The following is a 21,590-nucleotide window of genomic DNA, read 5'->3' on the forward strand; positions in this document are numbered from 1 at the left end:
GGAAGTAATTGCGTTTTTTTTTGCTCAAAGTTGTATATACAATATCTTCGTTAATAATAAATGAAATTTAAAAAAAGAGTTTTAAAACTCGCAACTCTCTACTTTTAAAAGCTTACCACATTTTTTTAAGTTTATATGAGTTTGGTAAATTATATATACCAAAAACTATGAGCTGAAAAAGATGGAAAATTTTCTTCTCACTTTGTAACGTGCTCAAAACAAATTTGAGAAAATTTTTGACTACTTATCATGAAAGCTTGATACTTTCCCTACAAAATCGTTTTTTTTTTAAATATTCTTACGATATTTGGTTACTGAGTTATCGCGAATTAAATAAAAGGATCATTTTGACTTTAATTGCTCATAACTCCGTTAAAAATTGTATCGCAATTAAAAAAGAGATTCTTAAAGCTGAAACTTTATTCTATCAAGATATATTTATATTGGTTGATAAGTGCTCTTTGCAAATGTGCTCTTTAAATTATGAACTATCAAGTTTTCCTTTAGCCGATATTTAAATTACTTTTAGATATCAGGCGACAGTTGTCTTGCATTGTGCATTGTGCACAGGTTTAATGCTTGCGGTGCAGTGAACTCTTAAAAGAAATGTGCGAAAGCGTTTTTAAGATAGAGGACAAGACTGGGAGGGCAGGCGAGATACGAGGAGGGGCAGGAATGCGTGGCACTTAACTGCTTCTGGAAGATTGTCTCACTGGAAACTCCGAGCTCAGAGCTCGGTCATGGAAATTTTAAGTTATAAGATTCAAGTTAATTGGCATCACCATGATCCAATCTTAACGAGAACTTTAACCTTAATCAGCTAATAAAATTATTCAACACTTACTTAATTGAGTTAATCAAACGAAGTTGAAATCGATCGAGTGGGAACAGTTTAGTTAATAGTTTAAATTAGTTGAGACTATACAGCAATTGACCTTGGTCAATAAACCAGTAACTGGAACATATGGGTCCTGTTGATGGCCTGGGATATTTTTCTAATTTTTAAATATGTAATGATTTAGAATAATTTTATGTTTTACAATTTTATTTTTCACAATTTTGTTTATACCATAGGTTAACTATCATATAATATATTTATACTATAAAATTCAAGTGTTGTATTTTTTTATATAAACAGTAATATTATAGGGGAGAATGGCAGGAAGGATGGAAGGGAGAGAGGGGGGGGGGGGGTAAAATTTCTAAAATTAATAACAAAAAACTTTAATCAGTGTATATATAATATTTCTTTAGCGTTATAAAAATGTGTTTATGTTACAGATTTACTTACTTTAATGTTAGACGATCACGGTAATCAAATTTATAAACTATTGTGAGAGCGTTAGCGTTGATGATGCGTTTTTCTCGAGCACCTTGTATTGTTTGAGGATGAATCGTTTCTAGATCTACGCTGTATGCATCTAACACTCATGCCGCATGGCGAGAATCATAACACACGAATTCAATACTCTGGAGCTGCCTGGCGCACAGAATAGATCATGTTTTACGTCTGCTATGATAATTTATCTCGTGATAATCACAACGTGGTAATCAAGCTTTGCGAGCAATCCCGCATCGGAGGAAGGTCTTCGAAGAGGCGTGAAAGCAGCTCGGCAAGGTTTAACAAGATTGGCCCAACCTAATAAAACCCTTCAGGTTTTATTGGGCTGGATCTACTAAAAAAAAACTCACTAAAAAACTTATTTAAAAAAACTTAAGATGAAATGTCGGTGTGCTTGAAATCGAAATTGTATCACTGCACTGCCACGAAACGCGATTGCTGATAGAATGTCCGAAATGAAGTTTTCAACGTACAAGAGTCAAAGTCTCGAAGAGTTCGAGTCTTTTTATAGAAAAATTTTTAAGAATTTCGATTTTTTTCACAATTAAAAAATTTCAAACGGCATAGTTTTTTGTTCTATAAATCATAGAACAAAAACTGAAATTTTTTTGTTTTAAAACACTTATGTGAAATTAATAAAAATGTGTGCGCGCGTGTGATTTTCCCTTCAATTATTTATTAAATTATAATGAAAAAATTATAACAAAATTTATGATTTCTCAAAAATACTATTTTTTTGAAAAAACCACAAAAAATCTATTATAAATAATAAATATTTTGATATCTTATGATAAATAAATTATGATATAAAATTTTTTGTCGATTTTTAAAAAATTAAAAAAAAATTGTTTAACCCTTCACATAATCATCACGGGTCAAAATCAATGTTGTTGACGGACTGGGTTTTTGGCGCATGCGTGTTGAATGTATAAGCTTCAGAAACATATCCGTTACTAGTAAACAGTAGTTCATTAGTCGCCCATGCATTAAAAAATTTTTAAAAATTATAATATTAGGTGTTGGAATTAATTCGTAGCGTTTTTAATGAAAGAATGTTATTTATTTCACATGAGCATTAAAAAATACATTAATGAAAGTACTTCCCATCACTTGTAAAACGCTACGAATTAATTCCAACACCTAATATATTTTTTATATTTTACTTATATACTATAATATATAATATTTATATATTTAAGCCAGACTAATCTTGTACAACTTTAGGATCTATACAAATATCCTTCAATAATAATGGAATTAAGTGATCTGATGTGAAAAGCAATATTATGTTCAGCATAAAATATTACTTTAATTTCAGCTCGTTTGAGTTTATTTTTATGTAATAAATTCTATTAATTTATTATCGTTATTAATCGGATCAATCGATTTTTATATATTTTCAATATATTTGACTATTTGTGAATACTGAATCAAATCTATTATTTAGCACATCTGATGAATTTCTTGCACGCAGAATATAATGCTTTATTTTCTTGATGGCAAAGCGTCACCTATCCCTTAAAATATTCTCATCTAGCCATGAAGATTGGAATTCCCTTGCGTTTCTTAATTGCTCCTTTTCAATGCCCTTTTTTCCTACATTGGCTACGCCAATTATGTTCGCTGCCTCATCATCGTACGTGCGTCAAAAACTCAACCCGTTTAACAACACTAGTCAAAATGATCCGCGCAATCTTTCACACTAAATTTCAGAACCTTTTTGACTTTGGAAGGACGCGTACCTGCCATCTACTAAAGCGTTAACAATCGATAGAGATGTTTAGCTTTTTAATCGGACAGTTAGTGTACGTTTAGCAGTCATTCACGCAAAAAGCGTTTTTTTTCTCGAGGCAAGGTGTCAATCACCTTGATCACCAACGCGTCGTTTTTGTTTAAAAAATATATGATTTATATTTTTGCATTAAATTGCAAAAATAAGCAAGATGTGAATTGTGTCCTTTAAGTAAGGATAAAAAAACAATGAGAGAAGATATTAGTCATGCCTACGACTTATGTATGATAAATACAGACTCTATTTGTGTACTGACAAGGTGATAAGAGACCATTTCGGTTTGTACAATAAGTTAGTGAATCCTTGATATCGATAAAAGTTGACAGCATAAGATATAAATTAAGAAAAAACATAAGACCGTATAGGTCGTAGGTTCCAAGAAAATTTAATGCTAATACCGGCGATACTGTAACTTTCAAATGCCAACTCGGAAAGTTCTTATGAAAAAAAAGATTTGTAAGCAGTGTTCTAAAAACATCTTAGCCGTGCTGAGATTTACGCCGCAGAAATCAGAAAAAATAGAAGAAATGGGGATAATTTTTCCGCAACTACTCTGTTACTGCCTTTATATTAATATTGTTATGATTTCAGTTTCTTACTGTTAATATTAATGAAATTATTGTGAGTTGAATCGATTTGTTACTGTAATAAGTAACGTTATCCTAAATTAATAATTTACATAAAATGATTAATATAGGGCATGTAAAAGACTTATGCCCATTTCAACCAACATAGATTAACTTTAATCTCGATTCAATTTACTCTTCATCTTTTTCTAATTCTAAAGAAACAAAGAGTAAGTTGAACCGAGATTAAAGTTAATCTACGTTGATAGAAATGGACATTAGTTATTTTGTAATACATACGTGTAGTGGAATAGTAAAGCATGTGTAGCAAAATACAAGTGCTTTGCTTTCGTATTCTTTGTTTAGTTTGTTGTCTTGTATATCCTACCTGTTTGAAATATATATGGCATTTTTAGCGAGCGGGATTTATGCCCAAAGCATACAAAATGCGCAGATTGAATTCAGTACACTAAATGCAATAAACGCATTATATGAAATATTATATGTACCTTATGTCATAATATAATTGTAATATATGTAGGAAGATTGTAATTATTATTTATTACATCATATATATATTTACTATTCTCATTCCTTAATAAAACTTTATAAACACATTTTATAAGTTATTGTGTCATTATACTTCTTATTTATATGTATTATTTGTAAATTTTTCAGCCGTACATATCGTACATACTCCCTTTCTTCTATGAGTAACCCCCTATGAGATATATAGCAAAAATGCAAGGATTTCAAAAAGTTTATTTTTTAATATGAAAAATATATATTTCGGATTTTTAATATTTTTTTCATAGTAGACAGTACAAAGTTTTTACTGATATTTAAACATAGTAAATAATACTTGATAAATAAGTTTTTGATAGGTGCGGCATATACAGGGTTGGCCATATTCGACGGAAAGATCTGGCAACACTGTAACTTTTGACAGAGATGTTAGATCGAGTAACGACGTTTCCCATGATTGAAAAAAAAAACATCTTTCCGTCGAATATGGCCAACCCTGTATACCGAAGTTACTCTATACGTAAATTTATAATAATGCATATTTCCATAATAAACAAAAAAAAATATTTTTTTCATGTAAACTCCCTATTGTTTTAAAATTAATGTGAAGTGTCATATTAATTAGTGATTTAGTAGTGTTAGAATTTAAATAACTTATAAAATCAATGTGGTAAAGATTTTTAAAGAAACATATCGTGAAGAAGATTAAAGTGTCAAACTGAAAACACAATGTTTAGATTATTTATTATTAAAGAACAATTACATATACAATTAAAAATTTAGATGTTAAGGTTCATATACAGAGTGTATCACTTTAATTAACGCACTAAAATATCTCTTGAACAATGAATTTTAGAGAAAAATGTTTCAGACAAAAGTTATATGGTTTGGAACAGTAACGTTTGCCAACCCTGAATATCATATAAAAGAAATATTTTGCTATGAAATTTGTTTTAGCTTATATTTTATGGCTATGAAGCTGGAAGTTTGTTAAAAAGTTGGTTTTTGCAATTTCGCTTCTAAAAATTTTATAATAAATAAAATGGAATGTTCCTATTCGCAGATACATGTTTTTATACTGATATTAGTGATATTTTATCTCCTAGAAGTAATATTGCGTTATGAGACCTATCTAGCTCTTATATTTTCTGATGCTGTGAAAGTGCATGCAGAACCGGATTTTGTAAATTGGTTTTTGAAAAATTATAATTACGTGCATAAAAATTATTACTAACTGCACTACAGTATACATCAGTTGAGATATTTTTATTTTGTCATTTTCTTTCTAAAAAAATTGCTCTATACGAGTCTTTAGGTGATTTTTGTGATAACAAATATTGCAATTAAAACGCTAATTATGCAATATTTTAGCCGTAATTTTAGCATAAAGAAATTCGTCTTCAACTAAAGATCTCTATAATCTCTCCAGTCGACCCTTAAAAAATAAGTATACGTTTGTGCGTTGAAAAGAAAGAAAGTAATGATTCTGAATGCAAAAAGTGCAAACAACACGAACAGATCTAATATATTTGATTCAATTATAATGTATAATAAGATATTGTATAAGAATTTCTAAAAGTACATTCTTCTATTTATCCATGCATTCTTGGTTCTTTAATTAAAAAGAGAAGTTTGCGATTATGCGGTGCGATTAAGGAATCGTGATCTGTTTAATAATTTGTTGTACAATAATTTGTAATTTTCGCAACTGTCGATTGATTGCAATTATATACACGTCCGTCGTGTTTTTCAGGATGGCAACGGAACTGACGAATAAAAAGGCGGAGCGGGACGCTCTCAGAGGACTTATACAGCAGTGGAACGCCAATCGCTTGGATCTGTTTGAACTTTCGGAGCCTAACGAAGTGAGTGTCACATTTAAATTTTCGCAAAATCGTTTCTGTCTTCAGTCGAGTTGTATTACTTTTTTCTCAATAGGATTTGGAGTTTCACGGCGTGATGAGGTTTTATTTCCAAGACAGCGGTCAAAAGGTCGCTACTAAGTGCATCAGGGTTGCCTCGGACGCGACTAGCCAGGCAGTGATAGAAACGCTCATAGAAAAATTTCGTCCCGACATGAGAATGCTGTCCGTCCCAGAATATGCTCTTTACGAGATTCATGAGAATGGAGGTGAGTTACATCATCGATATGCTGATTCTACAATGTTAATAATCTTGTCAATGAAATTGACCAATAGCCAACTTGTATGACTAATATTGATTGGCCAACTTCATTAAGATTAATATTAATAATTTCGATTAAGATTAATAATTTCCGACTGCAAACTCATTGTAGAATCAGCATAACCTAATTTTACATGATTTTTGCCGTTTGAAAAAGAATAATAATTTTCTGTTATTTTTGATGAATCTGAATCCATAGTGAAAATTTTTTATCACGTCAGGTTTTTGAGAAAAATAAAGTTGAAACTCCTGAAAAACGTATTTTTTATTATTTTTGAAAATTCGTAGCTGATGCACTTGATGTGCGACACATTTCGAAAAGATGAGCTTAAATTAATGCTTAAATTATACTTTAACATAAAAATATCGAATTTTTTACAGCCGGTATCGAACCTCGTTGAGCTTTGTTTTTAAAGTATTTCTCCGGCTATAATTGCACTAAAAAGTCGATCACGTACAATCTACGAATATGCTTCTCCGCGCGTACTCTGTGAAGAGAGAAACTTTTGAGGCGAGCGTACACACACACTCATAAATGTATCTGTGCATGAACCAAAGAGGTTGTATATATAGAGTAGGCAAGGAATAGGGGCCCCTGTAAGTGGAAATCTTAGACAGTAGAAAAAGAAAGAATACGGGATGGTCAGAGAGAATCAAGGGAGAGTGGAGCAGACTCACCCGGAAGTTATGTTTAGCGTTGAAGTGAGATATGATAGGAGACATGATAGGAGTGTGATGAAATTATTGTACCGCATTAGTATTATATGTGTAACATACATGTATGTACATACACATACACGCACATGAGTTATAGATGGCGGAACCAATCAGAGAAGAGAAACACCCTCCGCTTCACTCTCTCTTCTCTCTGGGGATGGCCATCTTTATCTTTGTCTAATATTGCGCGCGCATTGAATTTCGAAAGCTAAGCGGAGCGGCATCGAGGAGGGGAAGTATTAGGTGTACAAATAAATAATTTAAATGTTTTTTAGTAGTTAAGAAATTAATTTTAAAATTAATTGATTTTCCCGCTCTTTTATGTAGTGTTGTTGACATATAGCTATTAAAAATAACATTTAGTATGGTGAAAGGCTCAACATAATCTTCAAAAAAATTCAGTTCAGTAGAATGCATTTGGTAGAATATTAAAGGCGTGCTTTATTATGAGCTGTTGGAACCAGATAAAACAGTTACTGCAGACTGCTATCAACGCCAATTAATCCGCTTGAGTCAAGAATTAGAATAGAAACGCCCGTATACTGGCAAAGAAAAACGTCCATCCGAAATTGTTGCATGATAATGTCCTCATATTGCTTCGAAGATAAAAGGCATAATGAATCTTGTCTGGGACATCTTACAGCACTCGGCGTATTCATCAGACATTGCACTGATTATCAGCTGTTTCGGTTGATGCAACACGCGCCTTGTCTGATATTCACTTCCAATCAGTAGATGAGATCCGAAAATGGCTTGACGATTTTATTGCGTCCAAAGACAGCATTTTTTCGAGATGGAATTTATCAGCTTCCTGAAAGATGGCTTAAAATTATAGAAAGCAATGGCGAATACTTAGATTAAAAAATTTGTTTTACTTTCTTTTAGAATAAATCTTGAATTTAGCTGAAAAATTTGAATTATTCATTTGTACTCCTAATATATTGCTGTCTCAAATCTTCCCATCTAACAGTAAAAATCAACAGCACATGCGCGATTACAAGGACGCTGATGGCTATCTCGTTTTCTATTTCTTTCTATTCACTCATGCATTCTTAGTTGGCTCCTCTATTCTATATAACCTCTTTGGCACGAACACTAATAAATTTTATTGCCCAGCCTGAACTTGGCTATTCTCCTTCATCTGCTTTCCTCCACCCCTTTTTCAAATATGCTGGTATGTCAGTCCCCTTTATTCTCTTATACCATCTATTATAATTAGCCCTCTCTATATTTTCCTATCTCTCTACACTCTGTATCTCTTTCTTCCTTCTCTTCGCCTCCTTTATCTTTCTCACTTCCCCCCTTCTATTCCCCACCTCCTTAATCCATCATTCCTCTCTTTTCTCTAGATATTCCCCCTCTCTTTTTTCATTTTTCCTTTATCTCCTTCCAACATTCCTGAGCTATTCTGCTTTCATTCCCCTTCTGCATCTTCTTTTCAAATCTCCACGCTCTTTTCACTGCTCTACTCCTCAACTTGTCCCTTTTCAGCTCTTCTCTTCCTATATATCCTGGCATTCTTCTTTTTACTCCTAATACCCTTTACCTTCTAATACCTTTCAAAAACCTATTTTCACTCCTTCCCCCTTTTTCCACTCCTTCCCTTCCTTTCCTCCCAACTCCATATTTCCGCCCTATACCTACTATATATGGTCAAATTAATTTATCAAAAATCTCAAATTAATCTAGCAAAATCCTTTCTCAAATCTTCTTTTCCCTATTTGTCCTATTCCTTCCGCTGCTTTCTTTATTCTTTCTTTTATATGAGCCTCTTGTTTCCCGTTTGTCTAAAGTGTGTACTCCAACTACTTAAATTCCTTTACCTCCTCGATTCTTTTCCTCCTCCATCACCATTTGAACTTTTTCCATCTTCCACTTCCTTTTCGAAATCTCATTATTTTAGCCTTTTCTATATTCAATTCCTTTCTCTCCAGATATCCCTCCATTATAGATACTCCTCATTTCTCCTTTATTTTCCGCCATCAAAACCATGCTATCCGCGTATGCTATCGTAAATACTTTTCTCTCTCCCACTCTCACGCCCTCCTATTTCACTTTTCCTCTTCCAGATCCGCTATCAAAAAATTAAATAGCAAGGAGCTCAGCGGGCACCCTTGTCTCATCCCTCTTGCCGTCCAGAAATCCTCTCCGATCTCTTCTCCATTTTGACTTTGCTTTTCATTTCTCTTATTACCTCCCCCAATCTCTTTACCATTCCTCTCTCTGCCCTTTCTTTCTCATCGCATCTATTAAATTTTCCCTGTTCACCGTGTCAAATGCTGCCTTAAGATCTGTACATTATCACCATCCCTTTCCCTTTCCTCCCTATCTGTCTAATTATCAAATAATTCAGCACATATACGTTGTCCGTCGTCTTTTTTCCTTTTCTGAATCCTATTTGATTATCCGATATCAGCTGTTTCTCTTCTATTTTTTCCCTTACTCTCTCCACCAGAATCGCTGTGCACACTTTGTATAGAGAAGGCATCAGTGTCACTCCTTTGTACTTCCCTACTACTTTCCCTCTGCCTTTCTTGCTTAGTATAAGTCCTACTTTCCATCCTTCCGACTAATCCTCTCCCCTCCATATCCTATTATAAATCTCTCACCTCCAATTCCTCAATCCCCCCATATCTTCAAACTTTATTCAGTACCTCGTCTCCTTCATTCACCTTTACATTCTTTAACTTTTCCATTATTTTCTTCATTTCTTCTCTATCTTCTTTCTCCGTTCCTCTCTCTTCCCTTCTCTCTTCTTCTAATCACCCCCGTGAAATTCCATAAAATACTCTTCCCACTCTATCATCTCTTTATTCACCCCTGTGTTGTGTCTACTTCTTCCTCTTCATGTTTACCATCTTCCTCTTCCATACTTGGCTCTCCATCTTTACTCCCTCCATCATTGTTATCCACCTCTCATTTTCTTCCCATTTTTGCCTCTCACAATAATTCCTTATATTTTCTTTTCCTCTCCCTACACCTCTCCTTCTCTCCTATTCCCGCTCTGCATGCTCTCAAATTTCTTCTCACCTCTCTTCTTTCTCCTATACTCCTCATCCCATCATTCCCTCCTTTTTCCTTTCTCCCTCCCAATTCCTTTTCTGTTTCTTCTACTTCCTGATTCTCCTCTCCATCTATTTCATCTCCTCTTGAGTTCCTCATCTCTTCTATTCTGCCCAACTTCCTTCTAAATGTTTCCCTATTTTTCTCATTCTATGTCCCTCTTCCCCCTTTCTCTTCCTTTTTTTCCTGTTGCCCTTTTCTTCTCTAATCCATGCCGTAATCGGGTGATGATCTGATTCTACATTTTTCCCTATCTCCAATCGCATAACTTTTTTTTTTATTGTTTCATCATTCAGTATATAATCAATGACCGACTCTCCTCTTCCTCCTATATCTGTTAGGGACGTGCGAGGAAAAGCGACGGGAATGCCCGATACAATGTAACATGGGGGTTTAGTATAATGAAATCGTTTAATGGAAAATAGTAGTAGTTCTCGACACCATGTGTCGAGAAGCACCATTCAGGCTCGGGGGCAGCGAGAGATTGCCAAGCCACATGACGGTAGTATTATCTGTGGATCGGCCGAGGGACCCAACATCTTTCTCCTCAAGGAAGTCACCATTGAGAGTAACTTTTGGCTCCAGTACAAGGGGGCCATTCGGTGTCAAACGGGCCTGATCGAAGTTGGATGGTCTGATGGAGGTTCTGGACTTTGGTCGGCTGTAGTTGGAGCTATGGGAGAAGCTTTTGGTCGATGATTCGTTTCCAGAATGAGAGGAGTGTTTCGCTAAGAAATCTGTGGCGGATGGGGCTGATAGAATGTCCAGCCGTCATCCGGACACGCAGGGGGCAAAGGAGTGAAGAAGATCGACAGTACGATTAGCCGAAATATTATAGTAGTGATGGCGACATCGATGAATTTGGAAAATGCATTCACGAAAATGAGTAGATATTGACTGTCGACTGAATCAGCGTAGTCTAGGTGTACGTGTTCCACATGGGCGTGTTGGAGTGGGTTACGAATTTAGTGGTACCTTTACTGGAAGTTTTTTCTGGTTCACAGCGCAAGAGTCGCACTGATGAACGAGACGTTCGATGTTTTCCGCCATTTTCGGCCAATACACGTACTCACGGGTGAGTTGTTTGGTTCTACGTATTCTAGGATGGCCCTTATGAAGAATGGCTAAGATCATCGATCTGAGTTTCTCAGGGATGACGACTCTGTTGTCGAAAAGTAGCGTATCGTCAATGATGCTTAGATCTTCTGCGCGTCTCTTGTAGTGTTTCAAATCTGGATTTACTTTTGCTTTCCAGCCTTGTTTGATAGCTTGAAAAACAACATAGAAGGGGGTACTCTTTAGTTGTTAACTTTAGTTTGTTTCGAAGTTCTTTATCAAAAAAATCGATTGACAAATTTTTGATCAGGAGGAGCTCTGATTCGACATCAATCAATGCAAGCTACTTGAAGTTTTTTAGCATTGTTGCGACGGAAATTATCGATTAAATGAGAGAGTGCGTCTGCTTGGCCAAAATCCTGAGTACATATGTATTCGATTTTTGTATGTAAATCGTAGTAATCGTATTGTCCAACGCTTAAGCCAGGCTGCAGTCGTTGGTTTGAGTCCCTTAGTGTTGTTTATCCGTAGTAGCGCCACGAGAGGTTTGTGGTCCGTTTGTAGTATAAATCTTCTTCTCCAGTAAAAACTTATGGAATCGCTCGACGGCTGTGATGAGTGCGAGTGCTCTTTCTCTAATTGAGAATAGTTGCATTGAGCGCCAGTGAACCATGTGAGAGACTGCGCGTTCATGGCTGCTAAGATTATGTTGTAGGAAAACGGCACCGATTCCAGTAGTACAAGCGTCGGCTGCTATCACTAAGATTTTCGAAGGATCATAATGTTCTAGTAGAATAGCATAACCTTTTTGATTTGTTCGAACGCTTTGTTCCAAACCCAGAGTTGGTTTTTGCGAGTAAGTTCTTCCAGAGGGTGCTTTAATTAGTGTAGGTGAGGAATGAATTTTCCGTAATGATTTGATACTATAAGGAAACTCTGCACTTTTGGGGCGGAGGTAGGTTTCGGCATGTAGGTTTGGCTATAACATTGGTAGCTTCTGGGTCAGCTGAAATGCAGTGGGAGTTTATCATCCATCCTAAATATTTGATTTCCTTCAATGCGAATTGGCATTTCTCAGCTCTGAGTCTTCAACCTCGATCTTGCAGACATTGCAGAGTGTCGTGCAAGCGGATATCGTATTCCTTTTGACAAGAATCTAGGATTATGATGTCGTCTAAATATGCATAGTATACTCCGAGGAGATCGGAGAATGTGAGATCCGCCTGCTGGAAAATAGTTGGAACCGTTTTAATTCCAAAAGGTAGACGCTTAAATCTGAAAGTCTTTTTGACGTTGTAATATTTGTTATGTCACGATGAGCCTCTCTAATTGGAAGAACTGAGATCCAGTAAGCTGAAGAAGCAACCACAATTTTGATATGATGTTTTCTATTGAGGGCAGCGGGTGTTTGATGTCCATAATCGCGTTATATTTAACTCTCGTTGAAAAATTAACGCACTCGCGTTGATAAATTAACGCGGCAGGCGGAGTTTGCCGTTCTTTTTCTTCGCGATAATGATGGGCGATGATCAGTTTGAGGTTTCTACTCGCTCGATGATACCGTTTGAGACAAGACGCGACAGTTCTTCGTCAAGTAGGCTTTCCATGGCGAATGGAATCTGGCGGCATTGCGATTGAACAGGGCGAGCGTCACTTGCAAGGTCAAGTTTTGCTTTGAAGTCACGTGCCTAATTTTTCGGCGAATAGATTCGGAAAATGATGGAGGATGTTTTTGAGATACGCGTCGTGCTCTGGCGCGATTTCGCGATTGACCGCACTCAAGGGGTACGCGGGCTGTTCGCACGACAAATTCGTAGCGGATACGCTCTCAGATACTAACGATGCACAAGCGTTTTATCTTGATGTGTGATCTTCATAGATAGTTTGAGGCAAATTTGATAACGATACGGACCATAGATTAAGGCTATTTATGGCGTTTAGTCCGAATAGACTTATGTCTCGTGACATCGATGTAAATACAACACTTATGTGATCGAAGGCTCGAATCATGCAATAAAATCTGCCAATAATGTCAAGTTCATTACTGCCGGCGTGTTCGACGGTGTCGCTCGAAACAAGTTTTGGCGATCCAAGGCGAATCCAATCTTTCTTGCTGATAACCGTAATATCTGACTCTGTATCGTAGAGTGGAGAGTTACAGGATTACCGAGCACGGAAACTGTCACGTATTGTCGTTGGCGCTTACCGATCACGGAGAGCGAGTGAATTTTGACGCTATTTGATTTAGCGGCGACTTGGTCTTTAGACTGTTTTACACTTGCGCCATCTTTCGTCTGTTCGGCACTTGAGCGACACACTTATGACAGATCGCGTCACGGAAGATACATTTTGCACGTGGATGTGCACCGCCACAACCATTACACTTCATATTTGCGGTAGCTTGTTGCTACTTTTCGGTGCAGGTTTCCGTTTCGGAATGTTTTTCTTTTTAGACAACTTAGAGATCTTTAACACTGAAGTTGAGAATGTTTCGTTGGATTTTCCAGCGTTTTTAAGCTGGAGGCCTAACGTTCATATGTGCTTCGAGCTCTGCGACGATGTCTGCCTTGAGTAAAGCGTTTTGATTCTTCTCGACGCGGAGAGCGAGTCTCTTTAGCTTGTTGTTATCCTTAGAGTAGCAGAATGATTGCAACAAAAGAAGGATGTGAAGACTATCGTCAACTTAGAGCGATCGAAGTCGGCCGCGTGACGGTTGATGCGGTCAAGGTGTTCCGTGATCGGAATCGACTTGTAACGATAGTTTAAAATTTATACGACGGCGAATAATAAGGAACTTTGTAAAAGTTCTTTCAACATTTTAAAGAATTCTTGCTGAGGCATGCGCGTAGGCGCGACATAATCTACTAACCCTCAAATTCCGCTTGATCGAGCTTATCTAGCACCAAACGTGTTTGCATTTGAGGTGGCAGATATGTTGCTTCCGTGACGATTGTATATTCGTAACGTAATAATCATTTTATGAAAAGTTTTATGTCGTTGCCAAAACCGTATATTTCTCTACATGATCACTTAGATGATTGTAAGTCTCAGAGACAGACAGTGTGTTAGCTGGCGATGCTGCTTCTTGGTTGCGTGAGTTGAAGTTGGAGAAAAAAAAAGAAGGGTCCGCAGCGCCAGTTGTTGGGGACGTGATGCGAGGAAAAGTGACGAGAATACAGGATACAATGTAACACGGGTTTAGTATAATAAAATCCTTTAATGGAAAATAGTACATCGAAAAGCAGCGTTCAGGCCCGGGGGCAACGAGAGACTGCCGGACCGCATGACGGCAGTGCTATCTGTCGTGGCTCGGTCGAGGAACTCAATGTCCATTCTCCTTCCTTATTTCCTTCTATCCCCCTATTCAAAATTGTCCATCCTCTCTCACTGATGAATTCTAACAATTTCCTCATTCTCCGTTTATCTTTTTATTCTTTAAATTCCTTTCTTGCTCTTCCTTTTTACATTTCTTCCTTTCAAACTACCCTTCTCCCGTCCCCGTTCTCGCATTAAAATCCCCTCCTGCTATTGTTCCCACCTCTCTTTTCTCTTCCATCCATTTCTTTAAACTCTCCAGTTTCTCTTTCAGATTTCTATTTACGTGGATCTCTTAATACCTTCCAGCTATTTTTTCCACAGCTTATCTTCCTATCATTCCTTCCTATTATTCCTTTCATTATTGTAATCAAATGTGAAGTTGTAATTTAATAATATGTGTACACACGCATGCACGCACGCATGCATGCACGCACGCACGCATGCACGCACTCACATGCATACTTTATTACGAGAATACTTTATCGTATATAAATATAACAATCTACGCAATATAGCGTCTCCGAAAAAATTTGATTTAATTTTTTAGTAAAACTTAACTTTTATTAATCTTTTGTCATGCTTTTCTCTTACAAATTAAAAAAAAATTAAGCTATGTACGAACAACGTATCATGGCTCTCACCCGTGATACTCATGTTTGGCCCAATTTCCTTACCACAAGTCTCACACAATATTGTAGGCGAAAGGGTTAATTATATTTTATGGGAAGGAGATCCAGCTAACCTAATCTAACCTAACCTGCAATTTCAACTTGCTGAAGGCAGTCATATTCCTGGTTGGAAATCGACGCACTAAATGCGCATTAAAAATTGAGGACCACATAAAAAGTTCAGTGTCCATACTGTATGTACTTATACTGTACCTTGATAACCTTTCCCTGATTCCTTCTAATCTCTTTTCTTTCACTCATGTCTATTAATACTAACACATCCCATTTCTCCAGCCCATTCCAAAACTCCACTGTCCTTCCCTCTCACCCCTGCTATGTTCCAAAACCCAATCTTTATCTCTCCATCTTCGTTCCTCCCTTCTCTTTTTGGCCTTTCTGCTCCCTCCGCCCTACTATCCCTTCCTTCTATGCCCTTCCCTCTCCCTTCCTCTTTCCTTATATTTCCTCCTGATTCTTCTTTCTCTCTTCACTTCTCCTCTTTTTATTAATTTGTATTTGCCTCTCTTCACATTTTTCTCCCTCCACCATCTCCCCCTTCCATCTCTCAGTTCCTCTCTTTCTTCGTCTTAAAACCATCACATTCCTTCAATTCTTATATTACCATATCTCACCCACACTACTTTCCCCTTTCATCTCCTCAATCTGTCTCAGCTTCTATCTAATTCTCCTTTCCCACCATGTGAGATCTTCTTCCAGCCAGATTCTAACTTTCCTTCAATTTTCTTTTATTTTTCACTACCGTCCTCTTTTCCTCTTCATTTCCTAACTTTACCACCGCTATCTCTCCCCAATCTCTCCTCCCTATCACTATCTTCCTCATACTCCCCTATTCTAACTTCTACCCCTATTTTTTTTAGTACCTCCTCTACTCCCTTGTTTATGTTTCCCTCTCTCCTCTCATTCCTTTTATATTCCTTTTTCTTTCTTCCCTTTCTCTCAGTTCCCAATTCCTCTCCATTCTCTCTATCCTTGTCTCTAAGTCCTTTTCCCTCCCCTCCTATATCTTTTTCTTCCTCCCTCCCTCCTACTTTTTCATTCTCCCTTTTCATCTCCTCTATCCTTTTATTAATTTCCTTTCTTTCCTTCTTCCATCTTTTCTCTCTCTCCCTCAGTTCTTCCCTCGCTTTTTCTATTTTTTTCCTTAGCACTTCATTCTGTTTTCTTGCTACTTCCCTTACTCCCTTTAATCCTTCTCTCATTTCCTCTCTCAGCTCTTTTAACCATCTCCCTATATTCACTTTTCCTTCCCTCCTACGTTTCCCCCTCCTATCACTCTCTTTCACCAGCGATCTCATCCTATTACTCTTTTTAAAAATTTCCTTTTCTTCTTTAACCCCTTTTTCTAACACGTTTTTTTTTTAACTCTATCTCTCCTACATTGTTTTCACATAGAGTTATGTGGAAACTCACTCTCTTCTCCAACAGTTTCTCTATCCTGTTTGCCATCTATATTTTCCTATTCCTCGTTCTTCTTTTCTATCATTCTACTTCAGTTTACTCTCCTTTTCCCTAACTGTTCCTTCGAATTCTCTAGCCAACTCGCAGCGCCACGTCAAGTCTCCACCTCTTCCCTCTCTTCCTCCTCCCGCTTAACCTTTTTCCTTTTCTCTGCCTATATTTCTTGAGCCCCTATTCCCTTATCTCCTTGATTTCCTCTACTCTCACACCTCTCTCACCTTTATCTCTCTCCCTTTCGCACACACTTACTCTCCATTCACTATTCTCTCATTCTTCTTTCTGCTTTTATACAATACGCAGGCAGTTACACCTCTTCGCTCGCTACGGAGCTGGAAGTCTTTCCGCCGCAAAGTATTAAACGTTACTTTGGCAAGGCTTGGTATAAAAGTTTACGTGTTAAAAGCTGAAACTTTGAAGATGAAATCTCCATTTCGGCACACTAGGATTTTTGAAATTTTAACCACATATAGATATAATTATTTTAAACAATATCTAAATTTCAAAAAAATCTGTAGAAACTCAATTTCTTGGAGAAATACTTTAAGAATGATGACAGTAGTCGACAGGTGACAGTATTAAGTACATCGATTGTTCCATGCAATCCCCATGTATAAAATGCACGCACGCACGCACGCACGCACGCACGCACGCACGCACGCACGCACGCACGCACGCACGCACGCACGCACGCACGCACGCACGCACGCACGCACGCACGCACGCACGCACGCACGCACGCACGCACGCACGCACGCACGCACGCACGCACGCACGCACGCACGCACGCACGCACGCACGCACGCACGCACGCACGCACGCACGCACGCACGCACGCACGCACGCACGCACGCACGCACGCACGCACGCACGCACGCACGCACGCACGCACGCACGCACGCACGCACGCACGCACGCACGCACGCACGCACGCACGCACGCACGCACGCACGCACGCACGCACGCACGCACGCACGCACGCACGCACGCACGCACGCACGCACGCACGCACGCACGCACGCACGCACGCACGCACGCACGCACGCACGCACGCACGCACGCACGCACGCACGCACGCACGCACGCACGCACGCACGCACGCACGCACGCACGCACGCACGCACGCACGCACGCACGCACGCACGCACGCACGCACGCACGCACGCACGCACGCACGCACGCACGCACGCACGCACGCACGCACGCACGCACGCACGCACGCACGCACGCACGCACGCACGCACGCACGCACGCACGCACGCACGCACGCACGCACGCACGCACGCACGCACGCACGCACGCACGCACCCACCCACGCACGGTGTCCCGTTTTAAAGAATCCACTGAAATATTTTGGAAACACTGCGTTAGATCGAAAAATGTTTCAGACAAAAATTTTTTGTCTTCGAGGGGGACATAAGATAGTATTATTTGTTTGGCCTTGGATAGCGTCAAAATCAGGGCAAAATTATTTTAAATTTTTTAAATAGAACCCTCCACTTTTTATTATACATGTATATTCTTATAGCTTATTTCGAGAGCTTTTCAAAACACTATAATGAAATATTGTTTCATTTAGTACTTTTCGAATTATAAATACTTTGCAAGTTACAACATTGCCGATATTAGCATTATCTAAAGTATCCGGCCAATGGCTAAAACCTCTTGAAACCTCTTGTTGTTCAAGATCATGGTGGATCTGGATAATATCCAAGGAAATTGAAAACGCGTTCAAAAAATCATATAAAAGATTTCAAACGACCAACGAATACTTTGTCTGTTATCTCTCATCACAAACTAGATCATCGATTGATTGGGATAATACTATCATTCTTGAACAATCTTATTATAAAAGGATTGTTTCCGAGATGATATATATCAAAAAATGGGCTTAAATAAATAGAGTAACACAAAACGTCCTGAAATCTATCTACCAGTCATTGAAGTAAACCCCTCTCCAATAGAATAACTCTTTCCATGTTAATTTTCTTCTCCTTTTCTGTCATAATGTATAAAGACTGTTGCTAGCTATGGTATCATCATTTTGTTAGTAATAATTCTTACCAGTGGTTCCAATGTTTGTCTGTTAATTTTTATTATTTACTCCGAATTACATTTGCGAAGATTTGCGTCACAAAATACCTGGTAAGCGTTTGTTATTATAAAACTAGTCTGACGAATAATAATATTTTGTTAAAGTAATATTATTGAAAACGTATTTTTTTTCTTAATTTTAAATAGAATCTAGAAATTATATGTGTAATTATATATGTTTCACACGAAATCGCACCTCGCTTCCTATAATGAATCCTAGACGTAACAGAAAATAGTTTATCAGCGATTGAATATTTACTTTCTTTTTCTTGGACCTCAATTTACTCTGTTAATTACCATTAAGTACCATATGCGATTAGAAAGCTGTTTGATCATCTTTTTTGACTAATGATCTTTGTTTTTATTCTATGTATTTCTTTTCTTTCTTTTTTTTTTTTGACGTCCTGATATTTCTATCTACTGATGATGGTCAAATCTTGACCGAAACGTCTACGTTTTTATATAATAATTTAAATATATGACTTTGTTTAAAACATATAGCGTCGTGGCTATATGCTCCTTTTTATTTATATTTTGTATTTTTAAGTCACCTTGAAACAGCTATATTATAAAGATAAAATCATCAAGCTTATTTTCTAATCTAAGATGGTAGTCACCTTTCAAAAACAAAAAAGTTCTAATCTTGAAAATAAAAAGGCCTAGGTATGCCATACCCGAAAATGTTTTTAAAGATTAAAAAGGGTAATAATTAAATATAAGTATGAAGATTGATTATTGAATGATCGAAACAGAATACATATATATTCAATAAGCACAGCGGAAAAAACTAATATTAGTTTTACAATTTTTGATATCACAAGTATCTAATTCGAATGTGAATATAATATATAAAATGTTATATAATGTTCTAAATGAGAAGATTGAAAGCATACTTTTTCAAAATCAAGTTTTCTTTTCATTTAGATCATTATACAACACTACTAAAATATTGTTTCACATTTCGGATTTCTGATGAAATGTTTTATATATTTCCATCTTTGATGGTGATAAACATTGGTATTAAGTTTGATTAAAATCCGAATAAGACAAAAAGTAATGTTCCCTTGTTAGTTTAATCCGTTCTATCTATATACGAGCATTGTGCATGGTGTCTCAAATATTCTAGATTTCTGAGACATTTCTGGGACATATGAATATATCCCAAAAAGATCGCATATTTTTATCTTTAATTAATATTTAATATACTACAAATTTCTATTAACTGAATTATGCTGTTTAAATACATGTACACACATTTATATTTAATGTATAAATTCATGTCTATTTTTCTTGGAGTGGAGAATGTACTTTAATTAATTGTAACTTTTTAGTAATGTTATTTTCTCTATAATATTTTAATCTAATTTAATAACGAGTAAGAGTTTAATCCATAACGGCCGAAACTGGATCTTATTCTAATTAAATGTTTTAAATAATTTCTATGAATTTATATACTAAATTTATTTACAGTTTTTCAGTACCTTAACATCTTTCTAATAGAATGCCTGAATTGAGCATCAAATTATTAAATTACTTGTCACTTTAATTTGTGATATTATTAGAGTTTATTTGTGTTTATAAGTCCGAAAAATCAATTCGATGCGCAGTTCAAATGACTACATATTTAGTATAATAATATTAATAAATAATATAATAGTATAATAGTATAATTTAGTATATAAATTCACAAATTCAGAAATTATTTAAAGCATTTAATATTCAGCTTCGATCATTATGGACATTAAACTCTTTCTTGTTGTGTATTATACATATACGGTCTTAATAAATTCACTTATTATTGTTAAACCATTTATTATTGTTAATAATAATGTATATGGAATTTTGTTTACAGAGGAGCGTAAGCTTGATTTAGAAGAAAAACCATTACTAGTTCAACTAAATTGGCATATGGACGATCGGGAGGGACGCTTCTTGCTGAAGAGGATCGACGATAAAACCAATGCGCAAGGCGTCGGTTTTACTTCAGCCGAGGGTTCTAGCTTCCGAAGAAAGTTGAGCAAGCGGGAGAAAAAACAGATTAAGAAGCAGGAGAAGCTCAGTCGATTAAAGAGTTTAGAGCAGGATGAGAATGCGATGCCGGGTGATCAGAACGGTGTCGCCGAGAAGCTTTACACGGGTCAGTAAATATTATTTTCAGACTGTTTGTATAAAATTATGGTAATACTCCAGTTTAGGGGACCCCCCCTCTCCAATGATCTTGATCTTGATATATGTTATCAAGGTTGTGATCCTGAGTAACCTCCAATTGATTTTAGCTCGTTACTCCTTAAAAAGTTATTAAGAAAAAAAATCTGAATAATAATGTCTTTCACTATATAGAACAAAAACGTCCTACTTTAAAATATATTTTACGACTGACCATGAGAAACGACTTCCATCCCACCTCACCCCCCCCACTTAGGGGCGCACGAAATAACTCGTACCTCACCTCCACCCTGCTTAGAGGCGCACGATTTCCACATGAAGCGACCCCATCTAATTTCCTCCCCTGCTTAGAGGCACACGACTTTCTATACGAGCTCCATCCCATCTCGCCAAGTTGCTTCGCGTGAAAAGTGAAAGTCGTGCGCTCCTAAAAAGGGGGGGGGGAAGTGGTGTGAGAATCGCTTTGCGTGGAAGTTGTGCACCCTTAAGCAGAGGGGAGATGGGGTAGGAGTTGCTTCGCATGGAAGTCATGCGCCCGTAAACAGAGGGGGGGGGATGCGGTGGAAGTCGCTTCATGTGGAAGTAAGATGAGTATATGTAACAAATACTATTATATTGCTAAC

General features: G+C 37.1%; 1 protein-coding gene across 10 annotated transcripts in view; it reads left to right on the forward strand.

The window, feature by feature from the left end:
- Window positions 1-21,590, forward strand: part of cno (adherens junction formation factor afadin) — a 153,175-nt gene that overhangs the window by 73,357 nt on the left and 58,228 nt on the right. For all 10 annotated transcript variants that reach the window (XR_015546172.1, XM_087409543.1, XM_087409546.1 and 7 more), the window contains exons 2-4: window positions 5,979-6,090; window positions 6,164-6,356; window positions 20,654-20,938. Coding sequence is in view for 9 of the 10 variants with exons in the window: in XM_087409546.1 (XP_087265672.1) it covers window positions 5,979-6,090; window positions 6,164-6,356; window positions 20,654-20,938 (590 nt within the window). In the remaining variant the exon portion in view is untranslated. The remainder of the gene's footprint in view (window positions 1-5,978; window positions 6,091-6,163; window positions 6,357-20,653; window positions 20,939-21,590) is intronic.

This window comes from Acromyrmex echinatior, chromosome 9 (genome assembly GCF_024713525.1).
Source record: "Acromyrmex echinatior isolate Ae372 chromosome 9, ASM2471352v2, whole genome shotgun sequence".
NCBI classification, from domain to species: domain Eukaryota; kingdom Metazoa; phylum Arthropoda; class Insecta; order Hymenoptera; family Formicidae; genus Acromyrmex; species Acromyrmex echinatior.